Consider the following 27,444-nt stretch of genomic DNA (forward strand, 5'->3'; position numbering starts at 1 on the left):
AATAAACATGTGAAATAAGACAAAAGAGTATTTGAATACTCCTTTAGTTGTAATATTCATAAGTTGCTCATGCATAGCATCAACAAAAAATTGACTATATTTATACATTAACGTAGGTTTGTTTTCCTTTGAAAATATAGACAAATATCCTAAGATAGCCTCGTGTACCCATTGATTTGATGGGTAGCCTAATAAGTGGGAAATGAGGGAAATAATTTGCTTGGCTCTCTCTGGAAACATGGATGCTGAGTAAGGAGGGTTTTTCTTGGAAAGCTCAGCATCTTCAAGGAGAAAAATCTCAAAGATCCGAGTTCTCATAGGGAATGAAAGTTTATGATATAGGTCAATTAGAGTTGCAGGGGAGAAAAAGTTGAGGGAATCACTCTCAGGTATCAAAAGAATTTTGTTTATTGTTTTAGTAGTGATGGTTATCAGAATGTCACCATTCTGAGCCACTCCTATTCTTTGCAAGGGATTATACTTAGATTGACACCAAATACCCAAATAAGGGAATGGATGAGCTTGGGGAAACATGTATAGAGGAAGGTTTGATTCCCAAAGGTTTATTTCATCCTCTGAATCAAGGTATGTTTGTCTGAGCCAGTTGTGCAATTCAAGCATCTCAAATTAACACTCACTATCTATGATTTTGAATTATTGGTCGGTTAATGGGATATGGTCAAGGTCAAGAGGATCAGGAGTTTGCGAGTTTTCCTGTGTTGAAGAAAAACCAATGAAATATTTTTCCTTCTTCCTAGGAGTCATAATATTTGATAGAAACGGTCATATGATAAAACAACAAAGATATCTTGAGAGATGATTCACGTTGCAGAGTTGGATCAATAAAAAATGTGCAGGAAAACTGAATAATTTAGAAGTAGTTGAATAGTAATAAAAGTAGTAGTATTGGGGAAACTGAACATTTATAGGAAAATTTAAGCTACCGTTACAACAGAAGTCATTAATAATGGGATAATCAGCACATTAGTGACTTAACGGGAAAGGATTGTAGCAACAAATAAGTATTTACAGTGGAATGTTTAAAACATTTATTCAGCAACGGATAGCGGGAACGGTTATCGAGAATGGCCATGAAAATAGTGGTGGACACGTGGCATGGAAATATTGGATGAAGGTGGAGTGGAAGGATCAGATGTTGAGCTGGTATGAGAAGAGGCGGGAGAAGGAATAACGATTTCTGAGTGGGGTATAGTGGTAAGTAGTTTAGAGTAGGGGGGTGTGAAAGCTTGAGAGGGCGACATGTAGGTTGCGAGCCCACATGGACGGAAACCACTTTTTGCACGCGTCCTCACCATTAACTCATTTTGTAGGTGGGGGCTACGAAGCGTTTCCCCACTGTTGATCTGGGTGGGAAAATCTTGAACCATTGATTTGAGTTCATTCATTAGCACTTGCCGACCACCGATCATGGCATTAACCACCATTCTCAACTCTTGTGGGCACGAGAGTTCTGATTGGCCAATTCTTTATAAAAGTGACCCAAAATTTGTCCACACATACCAGACTCTCTCAGAGGGTCAACAAGTTCTATATTTTCACCTCTAGGATGTCCTATTATGCCACCTAGGACACCTCTATGTTCCTTTAAGCGAGTGTGCCAAGATGATTTGGTAAGCACTCTACAGTCTGTCCACTACGCATTTTGGGGTTGAGAAAATGGTCGGACTACTACAGAGGCATTTCTATTGGCCGAATCTTTGATAGGATATCGAGAAGTATATTAGATCTTACACTGCCTGCACCATTGCCAAACCAACCATCAAGAATAAAGGCCTATATACTCCGCTACCTACCCCTAGTCGACCTTGGGAATCCATCTCCATGGATTACATGTTCGGCCTTCCTTATACTAAGCATGACAATGACTACGTTTTTGTGGTCGTCGACAGATTATTGAAGATGGCCATTATGGTGGCCTGCCAGAAGAATATCATAGTGGAAGACACTGCTAAAATATTCTTTGAACGAGTGTGGGTACAATTTTGGATCCCAAATTCTATCATCTTAGATCCAGACAACATGTTCCTAAGTACATTTTCATCCAGTCTCTGGTCAATGCTGGACACCAATCTCATTAAGTCAATAACTTCCATCCCCAAACTAACAGCCAGACAGAGGTTGTCAATAGGATGATCATACACATTCTGCGCATGTACAACTCAAAGCATCAATGCAGATGGGAGGAGATCCTCCCCTATGTCCAGCACAGTTGTAATTGGGCTCTCCATAGCTTGACTGGTGGAAACCCTTTTTAGATGGGCTTGGGATTCCAGCCACTATGTCCCATTGATGTGGCCATGCCATTTGCAGCTACTCTGGCAAATTCGGCTCATGTCTAATTTGAAATCGATAAGGCAAACAAATTCATTGAGCACATCCAACATATCTACTAGCAGGTTCAGGACATTCAGGAGAAATCAAGTACCAAGTATAAGCAGCGACACGATCAACATCGGGTATCACACAAGTTTCAGGTGGGCGACAAAGTCTGGTTGCATTTGAAAAAGGAACGCCTTAACAGAGCTTATCGGAAACTCAAACCACTCCGATATAGTCCTTACACCATTACCAAGGTCGTGAGAGACAATGCATATAGCTAAGAATTCCCCCATTCCTCGGCCTACACCCAGTGTTCAATGTGGACCACCTTTGACCATACTTCCCACCATTGCTAGATGCATCAGACATTGCAAAACAACTCACACCTACAGAGTTAAATCCAGATTACATGGAACAAGCCAAAACTGATCAGATCATGGAAACACATACCAAGAACACCCAACAACAAAGGATCAAACTATATCGAGTTGTCAAAGCAGGCCAACTCCTTCACCAGTGCAAGTGACTCACTAAGGACCAAGTTCAGCAAAAGTTTCCTCATCTCATGGAGGAACTCAATGCGATGGGGACCATTGCTTCCTAATGGGTGGGGAATGATCCAGGTGGATATTGGTGTCCAACCGCCTATTCCACTTGGACCCCCACCATTGTTTCTTTCATTTTTTTAGTTTCCTTAATTGTAGAACAATTTAGTATTTTTGGCAACTTTTCGGGTTGTAAACTTCCGGAGCTATTTTGAGGCCATAAACGATGCTTTTTTGGAAAACTGGGTGCAACATGGGTTGTTGTTTAATGTTACCCACTCAAAAGTTGTATTCCTCGAATAAATATTTCTAACGAGGTATTCTGCATATCAAACAAAGATCATATGCCAAAGTTACAACCTGGGGAATTCGATGTACCAATTCACCCAAACGAGGCCCATAGTTTGTTGCTTCATCTCCTAGGGTTAGGTTTTTGGATGTTTATGGTTTTCCATTGTTTCTCAATAATAAACAGGCCTTGGAGCCTCATTGTAACATAGTTCAGAGACATGTAGCCACCACATCTCTTCTCAAAGATAAGCTACCATCACCCGAGCTAGTCTTATTTCCATTCTGTTTGTAAGCATATTTCAGTATTTGATTTTAATGAAATGAATTGTTATTTATACTGCATCTTTGTATTTATGGTTATATCTGTAATTTGTAGTGTTCCTATTTAAATCTCGATCAGTGGTATCAGAGCGGTCTGCTCTTTCTCTGTTTTTCTTTGCATGTCCCCAACTAGGTCAGGATGTAAGGCGTTAGGGCTTGAACTGGTTGAACCTTTGGAAGCTCAGCCTTGCAAATCCCAATAGCCTCCCATGGTGGATGAAAAGAAATACGAGGGGGCAGGAGATCCTATCAAAATCTTGCTCGAAGAAGCCCTCGAGCGATAAAGGAATGCGATGATGGATAACTTTTCCCAGATCCTTTAGTGACTATCCAAGGGTGACACATCTACTTTTGGCAGCTATTCTAGAAGTGCCACACCCTTTAAGGTACAAGTTAACTTTGACATTCCCATATTTGACGATTAGATAGATGCAAACGTTGTATATAAATGGTTAAATATACTATAAGGATATTTTTTTGTTCATGATTTTTCCAGCGGGGAAAGGATCACTTTTGCACTTCTCAAAGCAGCCCCCCACGTCAAGGACTGGTGGGAAACCTAATGTGAGCAGAAGGATGAAAATACGAACTCATTATTTTCATTTGCACCCACTTGGAACTCGTTCTAGGATGCCATCAAGGAGTAGTACTACTCTATCAGGAGCTATGAGGATAAATACAGAAAGTGGACAACACTGCGACAGGGAAGGGACAAGATGTGCCAGAGTTTACAAATGTTTTTCATACCCTTTGCACAAAGTTGGATATCAAGGATTCTGAGAAGCATTTGGTTCTCAAGTACCGAGTCTGCCTACACAGGTACATCTAGGGTGAGATGGAGTTCCTGGACATCTCCTGGCACCGAACGGCATACCGATATGCCATCAAGATCGAGCAAAAGTTTAAATAGAAGAAGCAATACTTTGGATCTACAAATTTGAAGTAAGGGAAAGGTGCCCCCAAACTCCAAAACAAAGGAAAAATCCAAGGTGGGGTGGCCGAGGACAACCTGGAAAAGCCGCAAGTAAAGAACAACACCACAAAGCCAAAGAAGGACATGGGAAAGTGGTTTGAGTTTCATAAGAGCTCCACTCACAACACAAGTGAGTGTTGGGCCAGGAATTCACTGTTGGCCAAGCTAAAGGCTTCAAAATAAGATGCATGTTCCTACTCTAAGTAAAAACTTGACAAGGGGAATGACAAAGGGAATCAGATTATCGATGCGGAGCCTAATGCCACCGTTTCCACCACAAAGATCCAAAAGGAGAAACCCAAAGATCGAGAGGAGGAGGAGTGCCTCTTCCACTCCCAGATGTGGGTAAAGAGTTCCTTGCTACAGTGCATTTTCAACAGCGGGAGCCAAAAGAACCTCATTTTAGTATAGGTCATGAAGCTGATGGGGTTACCGAGCATAGCACATCCACAACCGTACACCATCGGGTGGCTTCACTAAGGATGGGATCTTCACGTGAGCGAGTAGTGCCGCCATCCATACAACATCAAGCCCTTGACCGATAAGGTATTATGTGACGTTGCTCCCCTTGATGTTTTTGATGTATTATTAGGCCAACCATACTTATGGAAGTGACATGTTGTGTATGAGTCAAGGCCTCATGTTGTTATTATTACTTTGAGAAATAAGTTGTATAGGATACTTGAGGTAGCACCATCTATCACCATCTCATTGGTTACTACAAAACAATGTTGTAAGCTCATTTCCAAAACCAATAAATTAATTTTCCTGATGATACGCCCTCAGGGAAAGAAGAAGATGATGCCCACAACCTCCAGACAGGCCCCCTACGCATGACAAAAATAGATGGACAAGGTCGTGGAGGAGTACAAGGACATCATCACCTCCCTCATAGGGGTGCCTCTACACTATGAGGTCAACCACTCCATCGATTTGACCTCAGGTGTGCCGCTACCCAATGGAACCATCTATCGGCGCTCAAGTATATTTAGGAGCTACTCTAGAAAGGTCACATCCGACCGAGTTCATCGCCCTATGGGAGCTTGATCGTGTTGGTACAGAAGAAGGACGAGACTTGGAGACTCTGTATTGACTATCTGGAACTTAACAATATCGACTGGAAATCAAGATATCACCAGGTACCAATCGAACCCTCTGAAGTGTGGAAGACTGCCTCCAAAGCCAAGGACGACCTTTTCAAATGTTTGGTTATGCCTTTTGGGTTGACAAGTGCTCCTGCAAACATCATGAGGCTGATGGATGACATATTGTGGCTATTCACCAACTCATTTGAAGTGGTACACTTGGATGAGATCCTGATCTTTAGCCAGAGTTCGAAACACCACCTCCGTCACATCCAACTGGTTCTCAAAACACTACAACAACACAAGATATGTGCTAATTTGGAGAAATGCACTTTTGGCATGACCCAGGTTTTGTATCTGGGATACATTATCGATGAACGAGGGGTGCATGTGGATCCAACCAAGATCCTAGTCACTCGGGATTGGCTAGCTCCAACCACTCTAATAGAACTCTGCAGCTTTCTGGATCTTGCCAATTTCTACTGCAGGTTCATGTTGGGATTCTGTCATATCACTTGGCCCTTCAGTAAAGTCATCGAGGGAGGAGCGAAAGCAAAATTATTTTGGTCTAAATCTCAATAGAAGGCATTCATAGAGTTGAAATATCACCTTTGCTCTGTACCAATGCTCAAATTACCAGACTTGCAACAACCATTTGAGATTGAGATAGATGTCTCTAACTATGTTATTGGGGCAGTCCTTACTCAACAACAACATCCAATGGCATATCACAATGAGACACTTTCAGACACAGTTTGGAATTATCCCACTTATGACAAAAAGATGTATTCCATTGTGTAGGCATGCCGAAAATGGAAGCATTACATTTTGGTGAAGGAAATAGTCATCCACACAGACCACCAACACTTGCAGTTCATACAGATGTAAGGGAAGTTGCAAAATGTTGCCATCAGAAGTGGTCCACATATCTGCTACAGTTCCATTTGAATATCAAGTATAAGAAGGGCAACACCAATAATGTTGTAGATTGCCTCAGCCAACCACTGATCATGGTGTTAACAATCATGCTCAACTCTTGTGGGCACGAGACTTCTGATTTGCCAATTATCTAGAAAAGTAACCCAAAATTCGTCCACGCATATCAGACGCACTTGGAGGGTCAGCAAGTTCTAGATTTTCATCTCCAGGATGCCCTATTATTCCATTTGGGACACCTTTGGGTTCCTTCAAGCGGCCTTGCCAAGATGATTTTGGAAGCACACTACAGTCATAACACTGGGCATTTCGCAGTCGAGAAAATGGTGGAAGTACTGCATAAGTATTTCTATTGGCCGAATCTTCAATAGGATGTTGAGAAGTACATCATATCCCACACTGCTTGCACCATTATTAAACCAACCATAAAGAAGCAAGGCCTCTAGACTCTGCTGCCTACGCCTAGTCGACCTTGGGAATCCATATCCATGGATTACATGTCCGACCTTCCTTCTACTAAGCATGGAAATGACTGTGTTTTTGTGGTTAGCGACAAATTCGTGAAGATGGCCATTATAGCAACCTGCAAGAAGAATATGACAGCAGAAGCCACTGCTAAACTCTTCTTTGAATGATTGTGGGTACAGTTTGGAATGCCATTGTCTATCATCTTAGATCAGGACAATAGGTTCCTTAGTACATTTTGTTGCAATCTCTGGTCGATGTTGAACACCAAGGTCACTAACTCCTCAACTTTCCATCCCCAAACTGATGGTTAGACAGAGGTCGTCAATAGGATGATTGTACACATTCTACACATGTACAATTCAAAGCATCCATGCACATGGGATGAGAGCCTCCCCTACATCCAGCACAACTATAACCAGGCTCTCCATATCTCGACTGACCACAACCCTTTTCAGGTGGGCTTGGGATTCCAGATGCTATGTCCCATTGATGTGGCCATGCCATTTGCAGCCACTTCGACAGATTCAGCTCACGTCTAGTCCGAAACCGATAAGGACAACAAATCATTGAGCACATCTAACATATCTACCAGCAGGTTCATGATATTCTGCAGAAATCGAATGCCAAGTGCAAGTAGTGACATGACCAACATTGGGTGCCACACAAGTTTCAAGTGGGTGACAAAGTTTAGTTGCATTTGCAAAAGAAACTCCTTATGGGAACCTACCAGAAACTCAGACCACTCTGATATGGTCCTTACACCATTACCAAGGCTATGGGAGACAATGCATTTGAGCTTAACATTCCCCCATTCCTTGGCTTCCACTTAGTGTTCCATGTGACCGCCTTTGACCATACTTACGACCATTGCTAAAGACATCAAACATTGCATAAAAGCTCACACCTAGAAGGTTAAATCCATATTGCATGGAAGAAGCCACAACTAATCGGATCATGGACACACAGATCAAGAACACCCGACAACAAAGGATCAAACTATATCGAGTTGTCAAAGCAGGCCAACTCCTTCACCAGGGAAAGTGGCTCACAAGCGACCAAGTTCACTAAAAGTTTCTTCATCTCATGGAGGAACTCAACGCAATGGGGACCATTGCTTCCTGACAAGGGAGGAATGATTGAGTTGGGTATTGGTGGCCACCTGACTATTCCACTTGTACCCCCACAATTGTTTTTTTTTAGTTTTTAAGTTTCCTTATTTGTAGTACAATTTACTATTTTTGACAGCATTCGGGTCGTGAACTTCGGAAGCTACCTCAAAAGTTGTATTCCTTTGATAGATCTTTCTAACGAGGTATTGTGCACGCTAAATGGAGATCGTATGCCAAAGTTATGACCCTGGGAAGTTGATGTACTAATTTACCAAAACAGGGCCCATAGTTTGGCACGTCATCTCCCGGGGTTACGTTTTTGGATGTTTAAGGTTTTCCATTATTTCTAAATAATAAATAGGCCTTGGAGACTCATTATAACATAGTTCAGAGGCATGCAGCTGCCATATCTCCTTTTAGATATAAGCTACCATCGCTCGGGCTAGTTTTATTTCCATTATGTTTGCAAGCATATTTCAGTATTTGATATTAATGAAATGAAGTGTTATTTCTACTACATCTTTGTATTTATGGTTATAGCTATAATCTGTTTCATTTGTTTTGAAATCTGGAACAAGTAATGGAGGTGATAAACTTGTAGGTCACTAATAGATTGAGAATTGGCCTATATCATGTTGCGAGGACTTGTATCGATTTTCCATCTTTTGTAAAACCTTCATCAGGACAGGATTGCCAATCAACTGTAGATTCGAACGCATACACATTCTTACAATTTTTTGTTATCAAGGAAGCCAATTCCAATTATATATGGGTATTGAAAATATGGAGCTAACCACTGGATATAAATTTAATTTTCCACTATTTAATGTGATTCAAGCTTTTGGATTTATATGTTAGAGAGTAAACTCTCTTGTAGGATGGAGAAATGTTGAACGCTTTTCTTTCCCTCATAAAATGTCATGAAATGGAGTTCCAAATGAGGATCTTGCATGTTCAAATTCAATGATATGAATGTATTTTCAACAAATATAAGTGTGTTGCCTTATTCTTTTCAAGGTTGCTTTCGAGAATTGTTAAGTTTTGAAATTGTTTTTTCATTTAGATTTAAAATGAATTTGGTGTTAGCTTTTAAAAAATTAGAACTGTTTGTTTTTTTCCATGAAGAAAAAATATCTAAGGTAATTAAAATCATTATTTGGGAATATTGAATGATGAAACCACCTTAAAAGAACATTTAAAATGACTTTGTTTATTTTTTAAAAATATTTTTTCATATTGTCTTTAATAGTTGGAATTATGGACGTATAGTCTCTATAGAGACAATATGCTTTTAATCTCAGCTATTGTCCCTTAAGAGACAAAAATGTAATTATCTCTAAAGAGACAAAATGGAAGCATCTCTAGAGACACAAACAAAATTGTCTCTAGAGAGACAAATAAAATTATCTCTCAAGAGACAAAAATTTGTGTGTCTTTACACACACAATAATAATATGTGTTCTATATTGTCTTTATATAGACAATTTTTTAAGACAATAATTTTGAGACACTAATTTTGAGACACCGAATTAAAGATAATATTTAAGACAATACACAAGTTTCTTTTTGTCTCAAGTTAAGACATTGACTCAAAAATTGTCTTAAAAGCCCCCTACATGTAGTAGTGCTCTTGCGGACATTTAGATGGAAACATTTTCTATTAGGATTTGGATTTTTTTTTTTATAGTTGATGGATATTAGGATATCATAGGATTTGGAAATGTATATACATAATGGGCTTGCAACGAACAGATTCAAATGCCACCAAACTCCACATCAAACGTTGTTATCAAGTTGTAAAGGGTTGAAATTCAGAACGTCAAATTTTGCCTTTTATATGGGAATGTTCTAATCATTTTTGTTGTCATCATATTCATCATGATCATTAAAGGAATATTAAACATGACCACCATCGTCATTAGCAAGCTTATACTAATAAACATGTATTGTCGTCATCCTTGTCCTCCTCCTCTTCCTAATGATGATGAGTCTTGTTCTAGACTTGAAACATCGACAACGTAAAAATGAAGACTGTGGAATATCCAAATTCAGAACCTCAAATACCACACCACCAAAATCATTTTCATTGTCATCGTCATCATCATGATCATCAAAGAAATATCGTCGTGATCATCACGACCATCAAAGGAATATTAAACATAACCATTGTAATCATTAGCTAGCTTATACTAATATAAATATATTGTCATCATCATTATTGTCAACATCGACATCCAAAACCTTGTTTTAAGAAAATTGGATTATCCTCCTCCTACTCTTCCTCTTTTTACTAATATTGTCATCATTGTATTTTCCATCATCATTACCATGTCATGTTTTCAATATCAATTGATTTCACATTAAATATTAAAAAATGACATCATCATTATTTTGATCCGGTCATTATGATCATTGTGGTTAACATCATCCATGATATCATCATGGACAACAACTTTATTATAATAATATATTTAAAAAAATATTCAATATTTTATCGATGGTAAAAGAATTTCTTTTAAATATGAATAAAAGTATTTTACGGTGTCATTTGGTCGTCGTCATCAACCCCATCAATTTAAAAAATATCAACTATTTTATCATAAAGTGATCATCAACTATTAAAATATATTAAATATTTTAAAAAGTTATCAAACAAACAACATCCGTAAGGACGTTAGTCAAACAAGTAAATTAATTTATGACCGTTTGCGCTCGTTTGTGAAAATCTTACGAGAAGCAACAAATTATTTGAAATTGGTCATTTTTATTATATTATATTTTATTATCTAAATTCTGGTTTTATTTTTATAACGTACGCGGATGAATCACGCATTCGATGTTCTGCTTTTATTTTTTTTTATTATCTAAATTCTGGTTTTATTTTTATATCGTACGCGGATGAATCATGCATTCGATGTTCTGCTTTTATGCGGATGAATGACACATTTGATGTTCTGTTTTTATTTTTATATCCTACACTGATGAATGAGATATTTGATGTGAAAATTAATTTGTGTGTGTCTTTATACATACAATAATAATATGTGTTCTATATTGTCTTTATATAGACAATTCTTTAAGACAATAATTTTGTGGCACTAATTTTGAGACACCGACTTAAAGATAATATTTAAGACAATACGCAAGTTTGTTTTTGTCTCAAGTTAAGACAATTGACTCAAAAATTGTCTTAAATATTGTCTTAAAACCGCCCTACATGTATTAGTGCTCTCGTGGACATTTAGATGGAAACATTCTCTATTAGGATTTGGGTTTTTTTTTGGATACTTGATGAATATTAGGATATCATAGGATTTGGAAATGTAAATGTAATGGGCTTGCAATGAAATAATTCAAATTTCACCAAACTCCACATCAAACGTTGTTATCAAGTTGTAAAGGGTTGAAATTCAGAACGCCAAATTTTGCCTTTTATATGGGGATGTCCTAATCATTTTTGTTGTCATCATCTTCATCATGATCATCATGATCATCAAAGGAATATTAAGCAAGACCACCATCATCATTAGCAATCTTATACTAATAAACACATATTGCCATCATCCTTGTCCTCCTCCTTTTCCTAATCATTTCATTGTCATCATAATCATCATGGTCATCAAAAGAATATCATCATGATCATCATGATCACCAAAGGAATATTAAACATAACCATTGTCATCATTAGCTAGCTTATACTAATATAAATATATTGTCATCATCATTATTGTCAACATCAACATCAAAAAACTTGTTTAAGAAAATTGAATTATCCGCCTCCTCCTCTTCCTCTTTTTACTAATGTTGTCATCATTGTATTTTTCATCATCATTACCATGTCATGTTTTTAATATCAATTGATTTTATATTAAATATTTAAAAGATGACATCATCATTATTTTGATCATGGTCATTATCATCATTGTGGTTAACATCATCCATGATATCATCATCAACAAGAACTTTATTATAATAATATATTTAAAAATATATTCAATATTTTATCGATGGTAAGAGAATTTCTTTTAAATATGAATAAAAGTATTTTATGATGTCATTTGGTCGTGATCATCAACTATTAAAATATATTAAGTATTTTAAAAAGTTATCAAACAAACAATGTCCATAAGGACGTTATTCAAACAACTAAATTAATTTATGACCGTTTGCGCTATGTTTGTGCAAATCTTACGAGAAGTAAGAAATTATTTGAAATTGGTCATTTTTATTATATTATATTTTATTATCTAAATTCTGTTTTTATTTCTATATCGTACGCGGATGAATGACAAATTTTATGTTCTGTTGTTATTTATTTTTATATCGTACGTGGATGAATAACACATTCGATGTTCTGTTTTTATTTATTTTTATATCGTAGACGTATGAATGACACATTTGATGATGAATGATATATTCGATGAGAAGATTAAGAAATGAGATATTCGATGTGTAGATATGCCTTTTCGAATGTTTGGTTCTGCCTTTTGGGTTGACGAATGCTCCTGCAACTTTCATGAGGCTGATGGATGACATCTTGCGGCCATTCACCAACTCATTTGTGGTGATATACTTGGATGACATCCTGATCTTTAGCGAGAGTTGGGAAGAGCACCTCCACCACATCCGACAGGTTCTCCAAACACTGCGACAACACAAGATATGTTCTAATTTGGAGAAATTCATTTTTGGCATGACCGATGTTTAGTATCTGGGATACATTATTGATGAACAGGGAGTACATGTGGATCCAGCCAAGATCCAAGTCATTTGGGATTGGCTAGCTCCAACCACTCTGATAGAGCTCCGTAGCTTTCTGGGTCTTGCCAATTTCTACTCCACATTCATGTTGGGATTCTGTCATATCACTTGGCCCTTGAGTCAAGTCACCAAGGGAGGAGCGAAAGCAAAATTCTTTTGGTCTGAATCTCAACAGAAGGCATTCACAGAGTTGAAAAATTACCTCTACACTGTACCAGTGCTCACATTACTAGACTTACAACAACCATTTGAGATAAAGACAAATGTCTCTAACTATGATATTGGGGCAGTCCTTACTCAACAACGACATCCAATGGCATATCACAATGACACACTTTCAGACACAGTCCGAAAGTATCCCACTTATGACAAAGAGATGTATTTCATTGTGCAGGCCTATCGGTAATGGAAGCATTACAATTTAGGGAAGGAAATGGTCATCCACACAGACCACTGACACCTACAGTTCAAATAGATGCAAGGGAAGTTGCAGAATGATTTCCATTAGAAGTAGTCCACATACTTGCGACAGTTCCATTTGAATATCAAGTATAAGAAGGGAAACACCAATAATGTTGCAGATTGCCTCAGTTAACCACCGATCATGGTGTTAACCACCGTGCTCAACTCTTGTGGGCACGAGACTTCTAATTGGCCAATTATCTAGAAAAGTGACCCAAAATTCGTCCACACATACCAGACGCTCTTGGAGCATCAGCAAGTTCGAGATTTTCACCTCCAAGATGCCCTATTATGCCACTTGGTACACTTTTGCGCTCCTTCAAGCGAGCATGCTAAGATGATTTGGGAAGCACACTACAGTCGGGTTACTGGGAATTTTGGGGTCGAGAAAACGGTGGCAGTACTATAGAGGTATTTCTATTTTCCAAATCTTCGACAAGATGTCGAGAAGTACATTAGATCCTACACTGCCTATGCCATTTCCAAACCGACCATCAAGAAGCAACGCCTCTATACTCCGCTGCCTACCCCTAATCGACCTTAGGAATCCGTATCCATGGATTACATGCTAGCCCTTCCTTCTACTAAGCATGGAAACGACTATGTTTTTGTGGTTGTCAACAGATTCTCAAAGATGGCTATCATGGTGACCTGCAAGAAGAATATCACGGCGGAAGCCACTGCTAAACTCTCCTTTGAACGAGTGTAGGTACACTTTGGGATGCCAGAGTCTATCATCTCTGATTGGGACAACAGATTCCTTATTACATTTTGGTCCATTTTCTGGTCGATGCTAAACACCAAGCTCACTAAGTCCACAACTTTCCATCCCCAAACTGATGGCCAGACAGATGTCGTCAACAAGACGATGGTACACATTCTACACATGTGCAACTCAAAGTATCCATGCCCATGGGATGAGAGCCTCCCCTACGTCCAGAACAGTTATAACCAAGCTCTCCATAGCTGGACTGACCAAAACCATTTTCAGGTGGGCTTGGGATTCCAGCCACTATGTCCCATTGATGTGGCCATCCATTTGCATCTACTCTGATAGATTGGGTTCATGTCTAGTCAGAAACCGATAAGGCAAACAAATTCATTGAGCACATCCAACATATCTGTGAGCATGTTCACGACATTCTGGAGAAATCAAATGCCAAGTACAAGTAGCGACATGATCAACATTGGGTGCCACACAAGTTTCAAGTGCGCGACAAAGTGTAATTGCATTTGCAACAGGAACGCCTCACTAGAGCCTATCAGAAACTCAGACCACTCTGATATGGTCCTTACACCATTACCAAGGCTGTGGGAGACAATGCATTTGAGCTCAACATCCCCCCATTCCTTGGCTTGCACCTAGTGGTCCATGTGGACTGCCTTTGACCATACTTACGACCATAGCTAGACACATGAAACATTGTAGAACAGCTCACACCTACAAAGTTAAATCCATATTACATGGAACAAGCCACAACTGACCATATCATGGACAAATAGATAAAGGAAACCTGACAACAAATGATCAAACTATATCGAGTTGGCAAAGCAGTCCAACTCCTTCACCAGGGCAAGTGGCTCACCAGGGACCAATTTCAGTAGAAGTTTCCTCATCTTATGGAGGAACTCAAAAGAAATGGGGACCATTGCTTCCTAATAGGGGAGGAATGATCCAGGTGGATATTGGTGGCCACTTGCCTTTTCCACTTGGACCCCAAGCATTATTTCTTTTAGTTTTTAAGTTTCCTTATTTGTAGCACAATTTACTATTTTTGGCAGTTTTTCAAGTCCTGAACTTTTACAGCTCACTCAAAAGTTGTGGTCCTCCGAAATTTCTTTTAACGAGGTATTGTGCACGTCAAACGGAGATCATATTCCAAAGTTACGACCCCGGGAAGTTGGTGTACTAATTTACCCAAACGGGGCCCATAGTTTGGCACGTCATCTCGTAGGGTTAGGTTTTTGGATGTTTAACATTTTCCATTGTTTCTAAATAATAAATAGGCCTTGGAGACTCATTGTAATAGAGTTCAGAGGCATGTAGCCACCATATCTCTTTTTAGAGATAAGCTACCATCGCCCGAGCTATTCATATTTCCATTATGTTTGCAAGCATATTTCAGTATTTGATATTAATGAAATGAAGTGTTATTTCTACTACATCTTTGGATTTATGGTTATATGTATAATTTGTTGCGTTCCTGTTGAAATCTGGATCAAGTAATGGAGGTGATAAATTTGTAGGTCACCAATAGATTGAGAATTGGCCTATATCATGTTGCAAGGACTTGTGTCAATTTTCCATCTTTTTAAAACCTTCATCAGGACAGGATTGCCAATCAATTGTAGATTTGAATGCATATACATTATTACAATGTTTTGTTATCAAGGAAGCCAATTCCAATTATATATAGGAGTTGAAAATGTGGAGCTAACCACTGGATATAAATTTAATTTTCCACCCTTTAATGTGATTCAAGCTTTTGGATTTATATGTTTAATGAGTGAACTCTCTTGTAGGATGGAGAAATGTTGAACGTTTTTCTTTTCCCTCATAAAATGTCATGAAATGGAGTTCCAAATGAGGATCTTGCATGTTCAAATTCAATGATATGAATGTATTTTCAACAAATATAAGTGTGTTGCCTTATTCTTTTCAAGGTTGCTTTCTAGAATTGTTAAGTTTTGAAATTGTTTTTTTCACTTAGATTTAAAATGAATTTGGTGTTAGCTTTTAAAAAATTGGAACTGTTCGTTTTTTTTCCATGAAGAAAAAGGATTTAAGGTAATTAAAATCATTATTTGGGAACATTAAATGATGAAACCACCTTAAAAGAACATTTAAAATGATTTTGTTTATTTTCTAAAAATATTTTTTCATATTGTCTCTAATAGTCGGAATTATGGACATATAGTCTCTATAGAGACAATATGCTTTTAATCTCAGCGATTGTCCCTTAAGAGACAAAAATGTAATTATCTCTAAAGAGACAAAATGGAAGCGTCTCTAGAGAGACAAACAAAATTGTCTCTAGAGAGACAAATAAAATTATCTCTCAAGAGACAAAAATTTGTGTGTCTTTACACACACAATAATAATATGTGTTCTATATTGTCTTTATATAGACAATTTTTTAAGACAATAATTTTGAGACACTAATTTTGAGACACTGAATTAAAGATAATATTTAAGACAATACACAAGTTTCTTTTTGTCTCAAGTTAAGACATTGGCTCGAAAATTGTCTTAAATATTGTCTTAAAACCCCCCTACATGTAGTAGTGTTCTTGCGGACATTTAGATGGAAACATTTTCTATTAGGATTTGGATTTTTTTTTGTATAGTTGATGGATATGAGGATATCATAGGATTTGGAAATGTATACATAATGGGCTTGCAACGAACAGATTCAAATGCCACCAAACTCCACATCAAACGTTGTTATCAAGTTGTAAAGGGTTGAAATTCAGAACGTCAAATTTTGCCTTTTATATGGGAATGTTCTAATCATTTTCGTTGTCATCATATTCATCATGATCATTAAAGGAATATTAAACATGACCACCATCGTCATTAGCAAGCTTATACTAATAAACATGTATTGCCATCATCCTTGTCCTCCTCCTCTTCCTAATGATGATGAGTCTTGTTCTAGACTTGAAACGTCGACAACGTAAAAATGAAGACTGTGGAATATCCAAATTCAGAACCTCAAATACCACACCACCGAAATCATTTTCATTGTCATCGTCATCATCATGATCATCAAAGAAATATCGTCGTGATCATCACGACCATCAAAGGAATATTAAACATAACCATTGTCATCATTAACTAGCTTATACTAATATAAATATATTGTCATCATCATTATTGTCAACATCGACATCCAAAACCTTGTTTTAAGAAAATTGGATTATCCTCCTCCTACTCTTCCTCTTTTTACTAATATTGTCATCATTGTATTTTCCATCATCATTACCATGTCATGTTTTCAATATCAATTGATTTCACATTAAATATTAAAAAATAACATCATCATTATTTTGATCCGGTCATTATGATCATTGTGGTTAACATCATCCATGATATCATCATGGACAACAAATTTATTATAATAATATATTTAAAAAAATATTCAATATTTTCCATCATCATTACCATGTCATGTTTTCAATATCAATTGATTTTACATTAAATATTAAAAAATGTCATCATCATTATTTTGATCCGGTCATTATGATCATTGTGGTTAACATCATCCATGATATCATCATGGACAACAACTTTATTATAAAATATATTTAAAAAGATATTCAATATTTTATCGATGGTAAAAGAATTTCTTTTAAATATGAATAAAAGTATTTTACGGTGTCATTTGGTCGTCGTCATCAACCCCATCAATTTAAAAAATATCAACTATTTTATCATAAAGTGATCATCAACTATTAAAATATATTAAATATTTTAAAAGGTTATCAAACAAACAACGTCAGTAAGGACGTTAGTCAAACAAGTAAATTAATTTATGACCGTTTGCGCTCGTTTGTGCAAATCTTACGAGAAGCAATAAATTATTTGAAATTGGTCATTTTTATTATATTATATTATATTATCTAAATTCTGGTTTTATTTTTATATCGTACGCCGATGAATCACGCACTCGATGTTCTGCTTTTATTTATTTTTATTATCTAAATTCTGGTTTTATTTTTATATCGTACGTGGATGAATCACGCATTGATGTTCTGCTTTTATGCGGATGAATGACACATTTGATGTTTTGTTTTTTTATGCAGTTGTTTATAAAGCGATTTTTTGAAAATTGTCGAAATCCGGCAAGTATTTATTGGCATCCGAAGTTTGATAGCTAGTTTCTGCAAAATGAAACCTTCAATTTCCTCCGCCGGAATCTCTTTTATTTTCATATCTTACACTGATGAATAAGATATTCCATGTGCAAATGAAGAAATAAGATATTCAACGTGTAAATTAATAAAGGAGTTGTTTTCAGTTTTTGTTTAAAAAATAAATTTAAATAACACAAATACGAATTTCATTTCAATTTTTTTCCAATCAAATTCCAACACAAAACCATCAAAAAAATCATACTAAAAACAACTCCAACTCCATTATGAAATATATTTAAAAAAAAAAACCTAAATTCCACACCGACCCACTGAACTACCCCTTCAACTGCGGTAGTTTTGTGAATTACATATTGACGGCTTTAAAGAGGAGAGGAGAGCACCTTCCTTTCCAAACATAGAGCGAGTGCACTACTTACAAAGGGTGTGCCCGATATGGCTTTTCATAGTTTGCCTCTGTCTCTAGCTTTGCCTGTGCCTGCATTAACATTAAGGTTTTCCATTGTTTCTAAATAATAAATAGGCCTTGGAGACTCATTATAACATAGTTCAGAGGCATGTAGCCGCCATATCTCCTTTTAGAGATAAGCTACCATCACCCGGGCTAGTCTTATTTCCATTATGTTTGCAAGCATATTTCAGTATTTGATATTAACGAAATGAAGTGTTATTTCTACCACATCTTTGTATTTATGGTTATATCTATAATCTGTTTCATTTGTTTTGAAATCCGGATCAAGTAATGGAGGAGATAAACTTGTAGGTCACTAATAGATTGAGAATTGACCTATATCATGTTGCGAGGACTTGTATCGATTTTCCATCTTTTGTAAAACCTTCATTAGGACAGGATTCCCAATCAACTGTAGATTCGAATGCATATACATTCTTACAACTTTTTGTTATCAAGGAAGCCAATTCCAATTATATATGGGTATTGAAAATGTGGAGCTAACCACTGGATATAAATTTAATTTTCCACCATTTAATGTGATTCAAGCTTTTGGATTTATATGTTAGAGAGTAAAATCTCTTGTAGGATGGAGAAATCTTGAACATTTTTCTTTTGCCTCATAAAATTTCATGAAATGACGTTCCAAATGAGGTTCTTGCATGTTCAAATTCAATTATATGAATGTATTTCCAACAAATATAAGTGTGTTGCCTTATTATTTTCAAGGATGCTTTCAAGAATTGTTAAGTTTTGGAAATTGTTTTTTCATTTAGATTTAAAATGAGTTTGGTGTTAGCTTTTAAAAAATTGGAACTTTTCTTTTTTTCCATGAAGAAAAATTATTTAAGGTAATTAAAATCATTATTTGGGAACTTTGAATGATGAAACCACCTTTAAAGAACATTTAAAATGATTTTGTTTATTTTTTAAATATCTTTTCATATTGTCTCTAGAGAGACAATTGTCAGAATTATGGACATATAGTCTCTGTAGAGACAATATGTTTTTAATCTCAACTATTGTCCCTTAAGAGACAAAAATGTAATTATCTCTAAAGAGACAAAATTGAAGTGTCTATAGAGAGGAAAATGAAATTGTCTGTAGAGAGACAAATGAAATTTTCCCTAGAGAGACAAATAAAATTATCTCTCAAGAGAATAATTTATCTGTGTCTTTATACATACAATAATAATATGTGTTCTATATTGTCTTTATATAGACAATTTTTTAAGACAATAATTTTGTGACACTAATTTTGAGACATCGACTTAAGGATAATATTTAAGACAATACACAAGTTTGTTTTTGTCTCAAGTTAAGACAATTGACTCAAAAATTGTCTTAAATATTGTCTTAAAACCCCCCTACATGTGTTAGTGCTCTCGTGGACATTTAGATGGAAACATTTTCTATTAGGATTTGGGTTTTTTTTTGGATACTTGATGAATATTAGGATATCATAGGATTTGGAAATGTAAACGTAATGGGCTTGCAATGAACAGATTCAAATGTCACCAAACTCCACATCAAACGTTGTTATGAGGTTGTAAAGGGTTGAAATTCAGAACCCCAAATTTTTCCTTTTATATGGGGATGTCCTAATCATTTTTGTTGTCATCATCTTTATCATGATCATCATGATCATCAAAGGAATATTAAGCATGATCACCATCATCATTAGCAATCTTATACTAATAAACACATATTGCCATCATCCTTGTCCTCCTCCTCTTCCTAATCAGTTTCATTGTCACCATCATGATCATGATCATCAAAAGAATATCATCATGATCATCAAAGGAATATTAAACATAACCATTGTCATCATTAGCTAGCTTATACTAATATAAATATATTGTCAACATCAACATCAAAAACCTTGTTTAAGAAAATTGAATTATCCGCCGCCTCCTCTTCCTCTTTTTACTAATGTTATCATCATTGTATTTTTCATCATCATTACCATGTGTTTTTAATATCAATTGATTTTATATTAAATATTTAAAAAATTGACATCATCATTATTTTGATCATGGTCATTATCATTAACGTCATCCATGATATCATCATCAACAAGAACTTTATTATAATAACATATTTAAAAATATATTCGAACTTTATTATAATAATATATTTAAAAAGATATTCAATATTTTATCGATGGTAAGAGAATTTCTTTTAAATATGAATAAAAGTATTTTATGATGTCATTTGGTCGTGGTCATCAACCACATTCATGACGCGGATTTTTATTTTTATATCGTACGCGGATGCATGACGCATTCGATGTTCTGCTTTTATTTATTTTTATACCGTATGCGGCTGAATGACACATTTGATGTTCTGTTTTTATTTTTATATCGTACACTGATGAATGAGATATTCGATGTGCAGATGAAGAAATGAGATATTCGACGTGTAAATTAATAAAGGAGTTGTTTTTAGTTTTTGTTTAAAAAATAAATTTAAATAACACAAATGCGAATGTCATTTCAATTTTTTTTCAATCAAATTCCAAGACAATAAAAAAATCATACTAAAAACAACTCCATTATGAAATATATTTAAAAAAAAAACCTAAATTCCACACCGACCCACTGAACTACCCCTTCAACTGCGGTAGTTTTGTGAATTACATATTGACGGCTTTAAAGAGGAGAGGAGAGCACCTTCCTTTCCAAACATAGAGCGAGTGCACTACTTACAAAGGGTGTCTCTAGCTTTGCCTGCATTAACATTAACAGTAGGCATTCTTTGTATTTTCTCCCCTTTCTTCTTCATATGGTTATTGCACAAGAGAAGGGTTAGTGCCACATTGCCACCAGGCCCCCCTGCATGGCCCATCATCGGAAATCTGCACCAATTGAAACTGCCTGCTCACCGTAATCTTAAAGCCCTGGCTCAGAAATATGGTCCCATTTTGTTTCTCCGCTTGGGCTCCGTCCCTGCAGTCGTAGTTTCTTCTTCTGCGACAGCAAAACAGTTTCTCAAAACTCATGATTTCATCTTTGCCAGCCGACCACCAACCGCTGCTGGGAGATTAATGTTCTACGATTGTAAAGATGTGGGGTTCTCTCCGTACGGAGATCACTGGAGGCATGTGAGAAAAATATGCGTATTAGAACTCCTGACTGCCAAAAGAATCGAGACCTTCAGGCACGTGCGAGAGGAAGAGGTGTCTGCCATGATCCAATCAATATGGGAGGAGAGTAAGAGCGGAATACTGAGCGTGAATGTGAGCAAGGCCGTCACTACTGTCAACTCCAATATAATTTTGCGGATACTGGCGGGGAGGAAATTTAGTGACGGTGATTTGGGTGGCGAATTCAAAGGGTTCAAGGATCTGATGGTAGAGATGACTTCATTCCGTATGTGGATTGGCTTGATTTGCAAGGTATCAATCAACGCCTCAAGAAGCTCCGTAAAGCATTCGATGGATTCGTCGAGAGAATGATAAACGAGCATGTTAATCTCAATCATTTCAATTTGCAGAAAGGCGCAGACGCAGAGCCTTGCGTTCAAGACTTCGTGGGTGTGCTGCTCCGAATGGCTGAGACGGACACCAATATCACACGGGAAACCATCAAGGCCCTTGTGATTGTATATCTTGGGATTCTGCTTTTTTATATTATTTGGCATCCTCATTCTTGAACTTCAGTCCATCATCATTTTGCATTAATTGGATTTGTATGTGTATGTGTGTAGGACATGTTCGTGGGTGGCCTGGAGTCGACGTCCACTACGTTTGAATGGGCAATTAGTGAGCTGCTCAGACATCCCAATGCAATGACGAGATTGCAGGAAGAAATTGAATCGGTCGTTGGCAAACATGGTAGGGTAAAGGAGTCGGATTTGGCAAGCATGAAATACCTCCACTGTGTGGTGAAAGAGACTCTCCGATTATAAACGGAACCGTAGGAGACAAAGGCACTGTTTCTCTTTATTTGCAATAGTTTTCCACGCACGATTTCACTTCTGTCTACAGGATTTGCTACATCTAATTATGTCTTGGTAGGAATAAATTCCATATTCTCCACGGCTGATCGAAATTCTATATTTGTCGGTATTATTTCGAAGAATACTTTAAAATATACAAGTGCACAATCAGTTTACAATTTCTTATTGTGGTAGGAAGGTATTCCACTTTTTTTATATAATTATAGATTTATTCTATTATGGATTTAAGATGAGTTGACATGAATCAAATTTTTCCCGGTATAAATATATTTAAACTGACAAAAAATAATGTATAGTTTTTCATTGTTCAAGTTATATTTTTGAATGTTATATAGAGTATAAATAAGATGAGATAAATTTTTTAATCAAATAGATTTATTTTTTTATGATATTTTCATAATTATTTTCAAATGATATATATTATATATATAATTGACAATAAAATGTTTTATATAACATGTACATCACATTTGTCAAATTAAAATGGTTTATTATTATTATTATATTTTTAAGTATATATTAATATTAATTTATATTAAAAAATTTATTGATAATTCACATTTCATATTTTTTTATATACAATTTTAAAATATTTTATTTTAACAATATCTACATAAATTAGTTAACATAGATTCTCAAATAACTTGTTGAAATATTTTTTAAAAGCATAAAGTTTAAACATCTTTTACTTCTACTTACTTTACCACATTCATTTTTTATTATAATTCACACTATTTTTCTATTTAAAGTATAATTTACATTTATTTTAAAGAAGCATGTTTCACTCTATAGACTAAAAGAAAAATTTACACATCCTCTGACACCGACCTATAGAATAAGCCTCTCGGCTCAATAATACTAATATAACTTGTTTTATTATATTTATTAAATAAATACAAATGATGTTTTATTAATTCTCTACTATTTAATATGAATATTATATTAATATATGTTTTTTATTTTCTATATAAAATAATATTTTATATTCTAAAATTAATAACTCTTCTTTTTTTTTTTAAATATTTCTATTATTCCAAAAATAATTTTAATTTAAAATTTGGAAATATTGTTTAACATAAGAAGTCAACCCATAGTGTGGATCACTGGTTCGAAATGCCTCGACCAAAAGGTGATTTCCAGAAAAATTCTTATACATTATATATCTATATATATATATATATATATATATATATATATATATATATATAATCCCAAAATTTAGATATCACTTCAAAACATCTCAATCACTAATTAAGATGTGCTACAAAGTTACAAAGTTTTATGAATATTATATTATGATATATAATAAATTTTATATAATTCAGTGAGACTTCATTTCCACGGCCGTTGCAGCTTGACCTACCACATGCGGAAAAAAATTGTATTTTTATAAATTAATGGTTATATTAAAAAATATTATTGAATATTTCGGTTTAAATTTTAAGAAATAAAATATATAATTCTTGATTTAGATAGACAACCTTGAATTCAATGACTAATGTAGTACAAATGTAAATTAAAGATATGTTTGCATAAGCATTGAAATTAGGACCTTGCTCTTTAATTGCATAGAGGGGGTCTTTACCACTAATTTGAATTCATTATTTTTAATGTAATTTAGCTATATTTAAACAAACCAGGAGGAGTGACTACTATGTAGTGCTTGTTTAAATTGTATTTTAGAATATATAAAAAGCTTTAACATCTTGAAAATTTACTTGGTCATTTCCATTTTTTTTAGTACATCTCATAAGATTGCAATTCCAATGCATAATTACTTGATTTCAAATAAAATTGATGGAAAAAAAATGGCCAAAATATATAATAGTGACACTAAAATTTCAATTTTTGCAATTTATGTTATTATTAATAATACTTTTTATGATACATATTAATTTCAGATTAAAAAGTAAATGAATTACACAACTTTCCCTTATTATTTTTATTAAGAAGTAATTAATTTTCTTTTAATTACTCAGAAATATTTTATTATGATCAATATTCAAATTCCTTAGCCCTTTTATTGCATATATATATATATAGAGAGAGAGAGAGAGAGAGAGAGAGTTGATATTGAAACAAATTAGTGAACATGTTTTTTCAAATAGTTTATTAAAGTATTGTAATAAAAGATTTTAAAAATCTTAAGAACTATACAACTTCACCACAGTCCAATGCAAGATCATAATTTTTTTTAATACTTTTAAATAAAACTAACTAATATGTATATCATTTTTTTATTATATTTTATTTATTGTAGTTCACATTTGTTATTTTATTTTTATTTTAAACGAACATGTGTTAATAAGGGGGTTGAACACAGACATAATTACACATCCCTTCATAATGGGTTGTGGAACTAGCATAGATCCATCTTAAGTATGGATATAACGTGAGCCCACACGGATCAATTTCTTTAGGTGCAAACTTATTTTAGAGAGCAAAAAACAATGTGTAATATTTATTATTTAAATTGTATTTTTGAATATTATAGAGATTGCATAACATGTGTATTGAGTGACTTAATCAATTGACATTAAATTTGATTTTTTATTAATAATAGGTTATTAAATATATGTCAATATTAATTTATATTAAAATATTTTACTCGTAACTCACAATGGATATTTTATTTTATATAGCATTAAGACGTCCATGTGAAATATTTTTTTCCTCATCTGCTATATAATGATATTGCATTCTCTTTAGATCTACAAATGTATATGTACCAATACTTTGATTTTCTATTTTCTTGGTATAGTTGTTAGATTAAAAACAAGAGACTTCGTTCCTTTTGACATAGTTATCATCAACATATTCCTTGTACACTCGGCTCAACTTATTCAAAATATTAAATTACCCACTATAATTTCTTGTTAATGGTTTGTTTAATTGAACGTTGTAGTTTACTCCCCTACTCCTACATGTTAAAATATTTTATCAATATAATTTTCTCACTGCATTTCACCTTATTTAGAGTCCTTTATGATATATACAGACTTAAACAGTTAATGGAAATTTCCCTTTAACTTGCATATATTTTGATTTTCTTTTTAACCCCTCTTTGTTAATGTTTCCTAACAATATTGAAATTACGATTGTTGTTACACCAAAACCCTTCAGGTGTTAGTAAATGGATGCATTGCCAGACTTAACAGATCCACAAAAGGTGGTGAAGCACATGTAACAAAACACATGTGGAGTGTTGTTTTATCCAATGTCCAACAATCTCGCCCCCAATGTGAACCAAGTGTGATTCGAACTCGGGACCTTTGTCTCTGATACTAGTTGTTAGAATCACGACTATCGTTACCCCAAAACCTACAGGTGTTAGTAAACAAATGCATCACCAGAGTTAAGAGATCCACAAGAGGTGGTTAAGTAGATGTCATGAAACACAGGAGGAGCGTTGATTTATCGAATGCCCAAGAATAATTGTTGGAAGCAATGTTAATACTAAGAGGCAAGGGGGGGTAAATCAATATTAATTCTAATTTAAATTTTTATATAGATTTTTCGCTACTCATTCAAACTTGGAATCCACTAAACGAGAGAAACCATTAACAAACCATAACAGTAACCATATGAATCAATAGAAGCATACACATCATGAGAGTCACAAATATGACACAAAGGTTTAACATGGAAATCATTTCAGGAAAAAAACCACCAAAGCATGTTGTTGTTATTGATGTAAAAATTAGAGCACCTACTTTATTACATTAATATGTTTGTGTGCCACCACTCACAGGAAGCACCAACTACTTTGATTGTTTACTAGCGCCCACTAGTAGGAAGCACCAACTCACTCCTTATGCAAACACATGATCAACCTACCAGAAGCACCAATTGAAGCACCAACTTCATGTATTTGTTGCAAACACAAACTCGCAACTCCTTCGATCTATGCAAGCACCAACTTGTAGGAGGAACCAACCCCTAAGACTTCTCATACACCCACTAGAGATGGAAGCACCTACTTCCTCCATGCATGCTCCAACGCACACTCAAAAGGAAACTCACTGGTCAATGTACATGGTAGCTATTGTGCCTCATATCATTTATGTTCTCCTAAAAAATGTTTCCTCTACATATCCCATGTTGCACTATGCCCTCTACTCACTCTGTAGCATCCCACTATTTTACTCAACAATAGTCACTCACACACAACCCTAAAATTGCTTTCCATAATGCAACATCGTCCTTGTTCTCTCAACCCTTTGTTTTTTCACAAGCTCTCTTGGCCTCACACTATAACACTCAATGCACTCCACCTAATTTCTTATTCCACAGGCTTCCTCGGCCTCACACAGTAGTCTTAGCACACTTTGGGCCTTTTTCCTTTGCAAAGGCACTCTTTTCCTTTCTCTGTAGCTTATGCTCACTCAGTCTCCCCTCAGCAATGCACACACACATACCTCTCCTTTGAACTCACTGGCCACAATGTTGCTTTCCCACCTTTGCTTAACTGCAATCCTAGGTTTTATTTCATTGTCACACAAAGAACTATGGAGTCCCTGTCAGCCATCACTCTACTATTCACACTTCCCAAGTGTACTCCTGCATGGCATATTCATCCTTCTCTTGCATCTCTTTCTTGAATTCTACTACTGTAATCATACTACATGTGAAGCATGGGCTTCTGAGAATTTTGTCCTCCCCAGCCACTCAAAAATCAATTTGGAGAATGGATCACTATGTGATTCTCTGTGCTGAGAATTAAATCTTAGTCAACCTACACACTCCAACAAGGTTCTTGTCCTTTCTGTGAAGAAATATCCTGTCCCAGAGGCTCTAATATTCATTTAGTTCCTTGTAGCATGCAAGGAACCACAGGGATGAATTGGCACAACTCAATGACAGACTC

The 27,444-nt window shown here is 35.4% G+C and overlaps 1 protein-coding gene across 1 annotated transcript in view; it reads left to right on the forward strand.

Moving 5' to 3' along the window:
* Positions 1-22,526, forward strand: part of LOC149252108 (cytochrome P450 750A1-like) — a 37,466-nt gene extending 14,940 nt beyond the window's left edge. The window contains exons 2-4 of the mRNA XM_089454077.1: positions 21,446-22,014; positions 22,113-22,220; positions 22,326-22,526. Coding sequence (XP_089310203.1) covers positions 21,446-22,014; positions 22,113-22,220; positions 22,326-22,526 — 878 coding nt within the window. The remainder of the gene's footprint in view (positions 1-21,445; positions 22,015-22,112; positions 22,221-22,325) is intronic.
* The last annotated feature ends 4,918 nt before the right edge of the window (positions 22,527-27,444 follow it).

This window comes from Pinus tabuliformis, chromosome 7 (assembly GCF_031772625.1).
Source record: "Pinus tabuliformis cultivar Carrire ecotype Pingquan chromosome 7, CPIR1, whole genome shotgun sequence".
Classification (NCBI taxonomy): Eukaryota; Viridiplantae; Streptophyta; class Pinopsida; order Pinales; family Pinaceae; genus Pinus; species Pinus tabuliformis.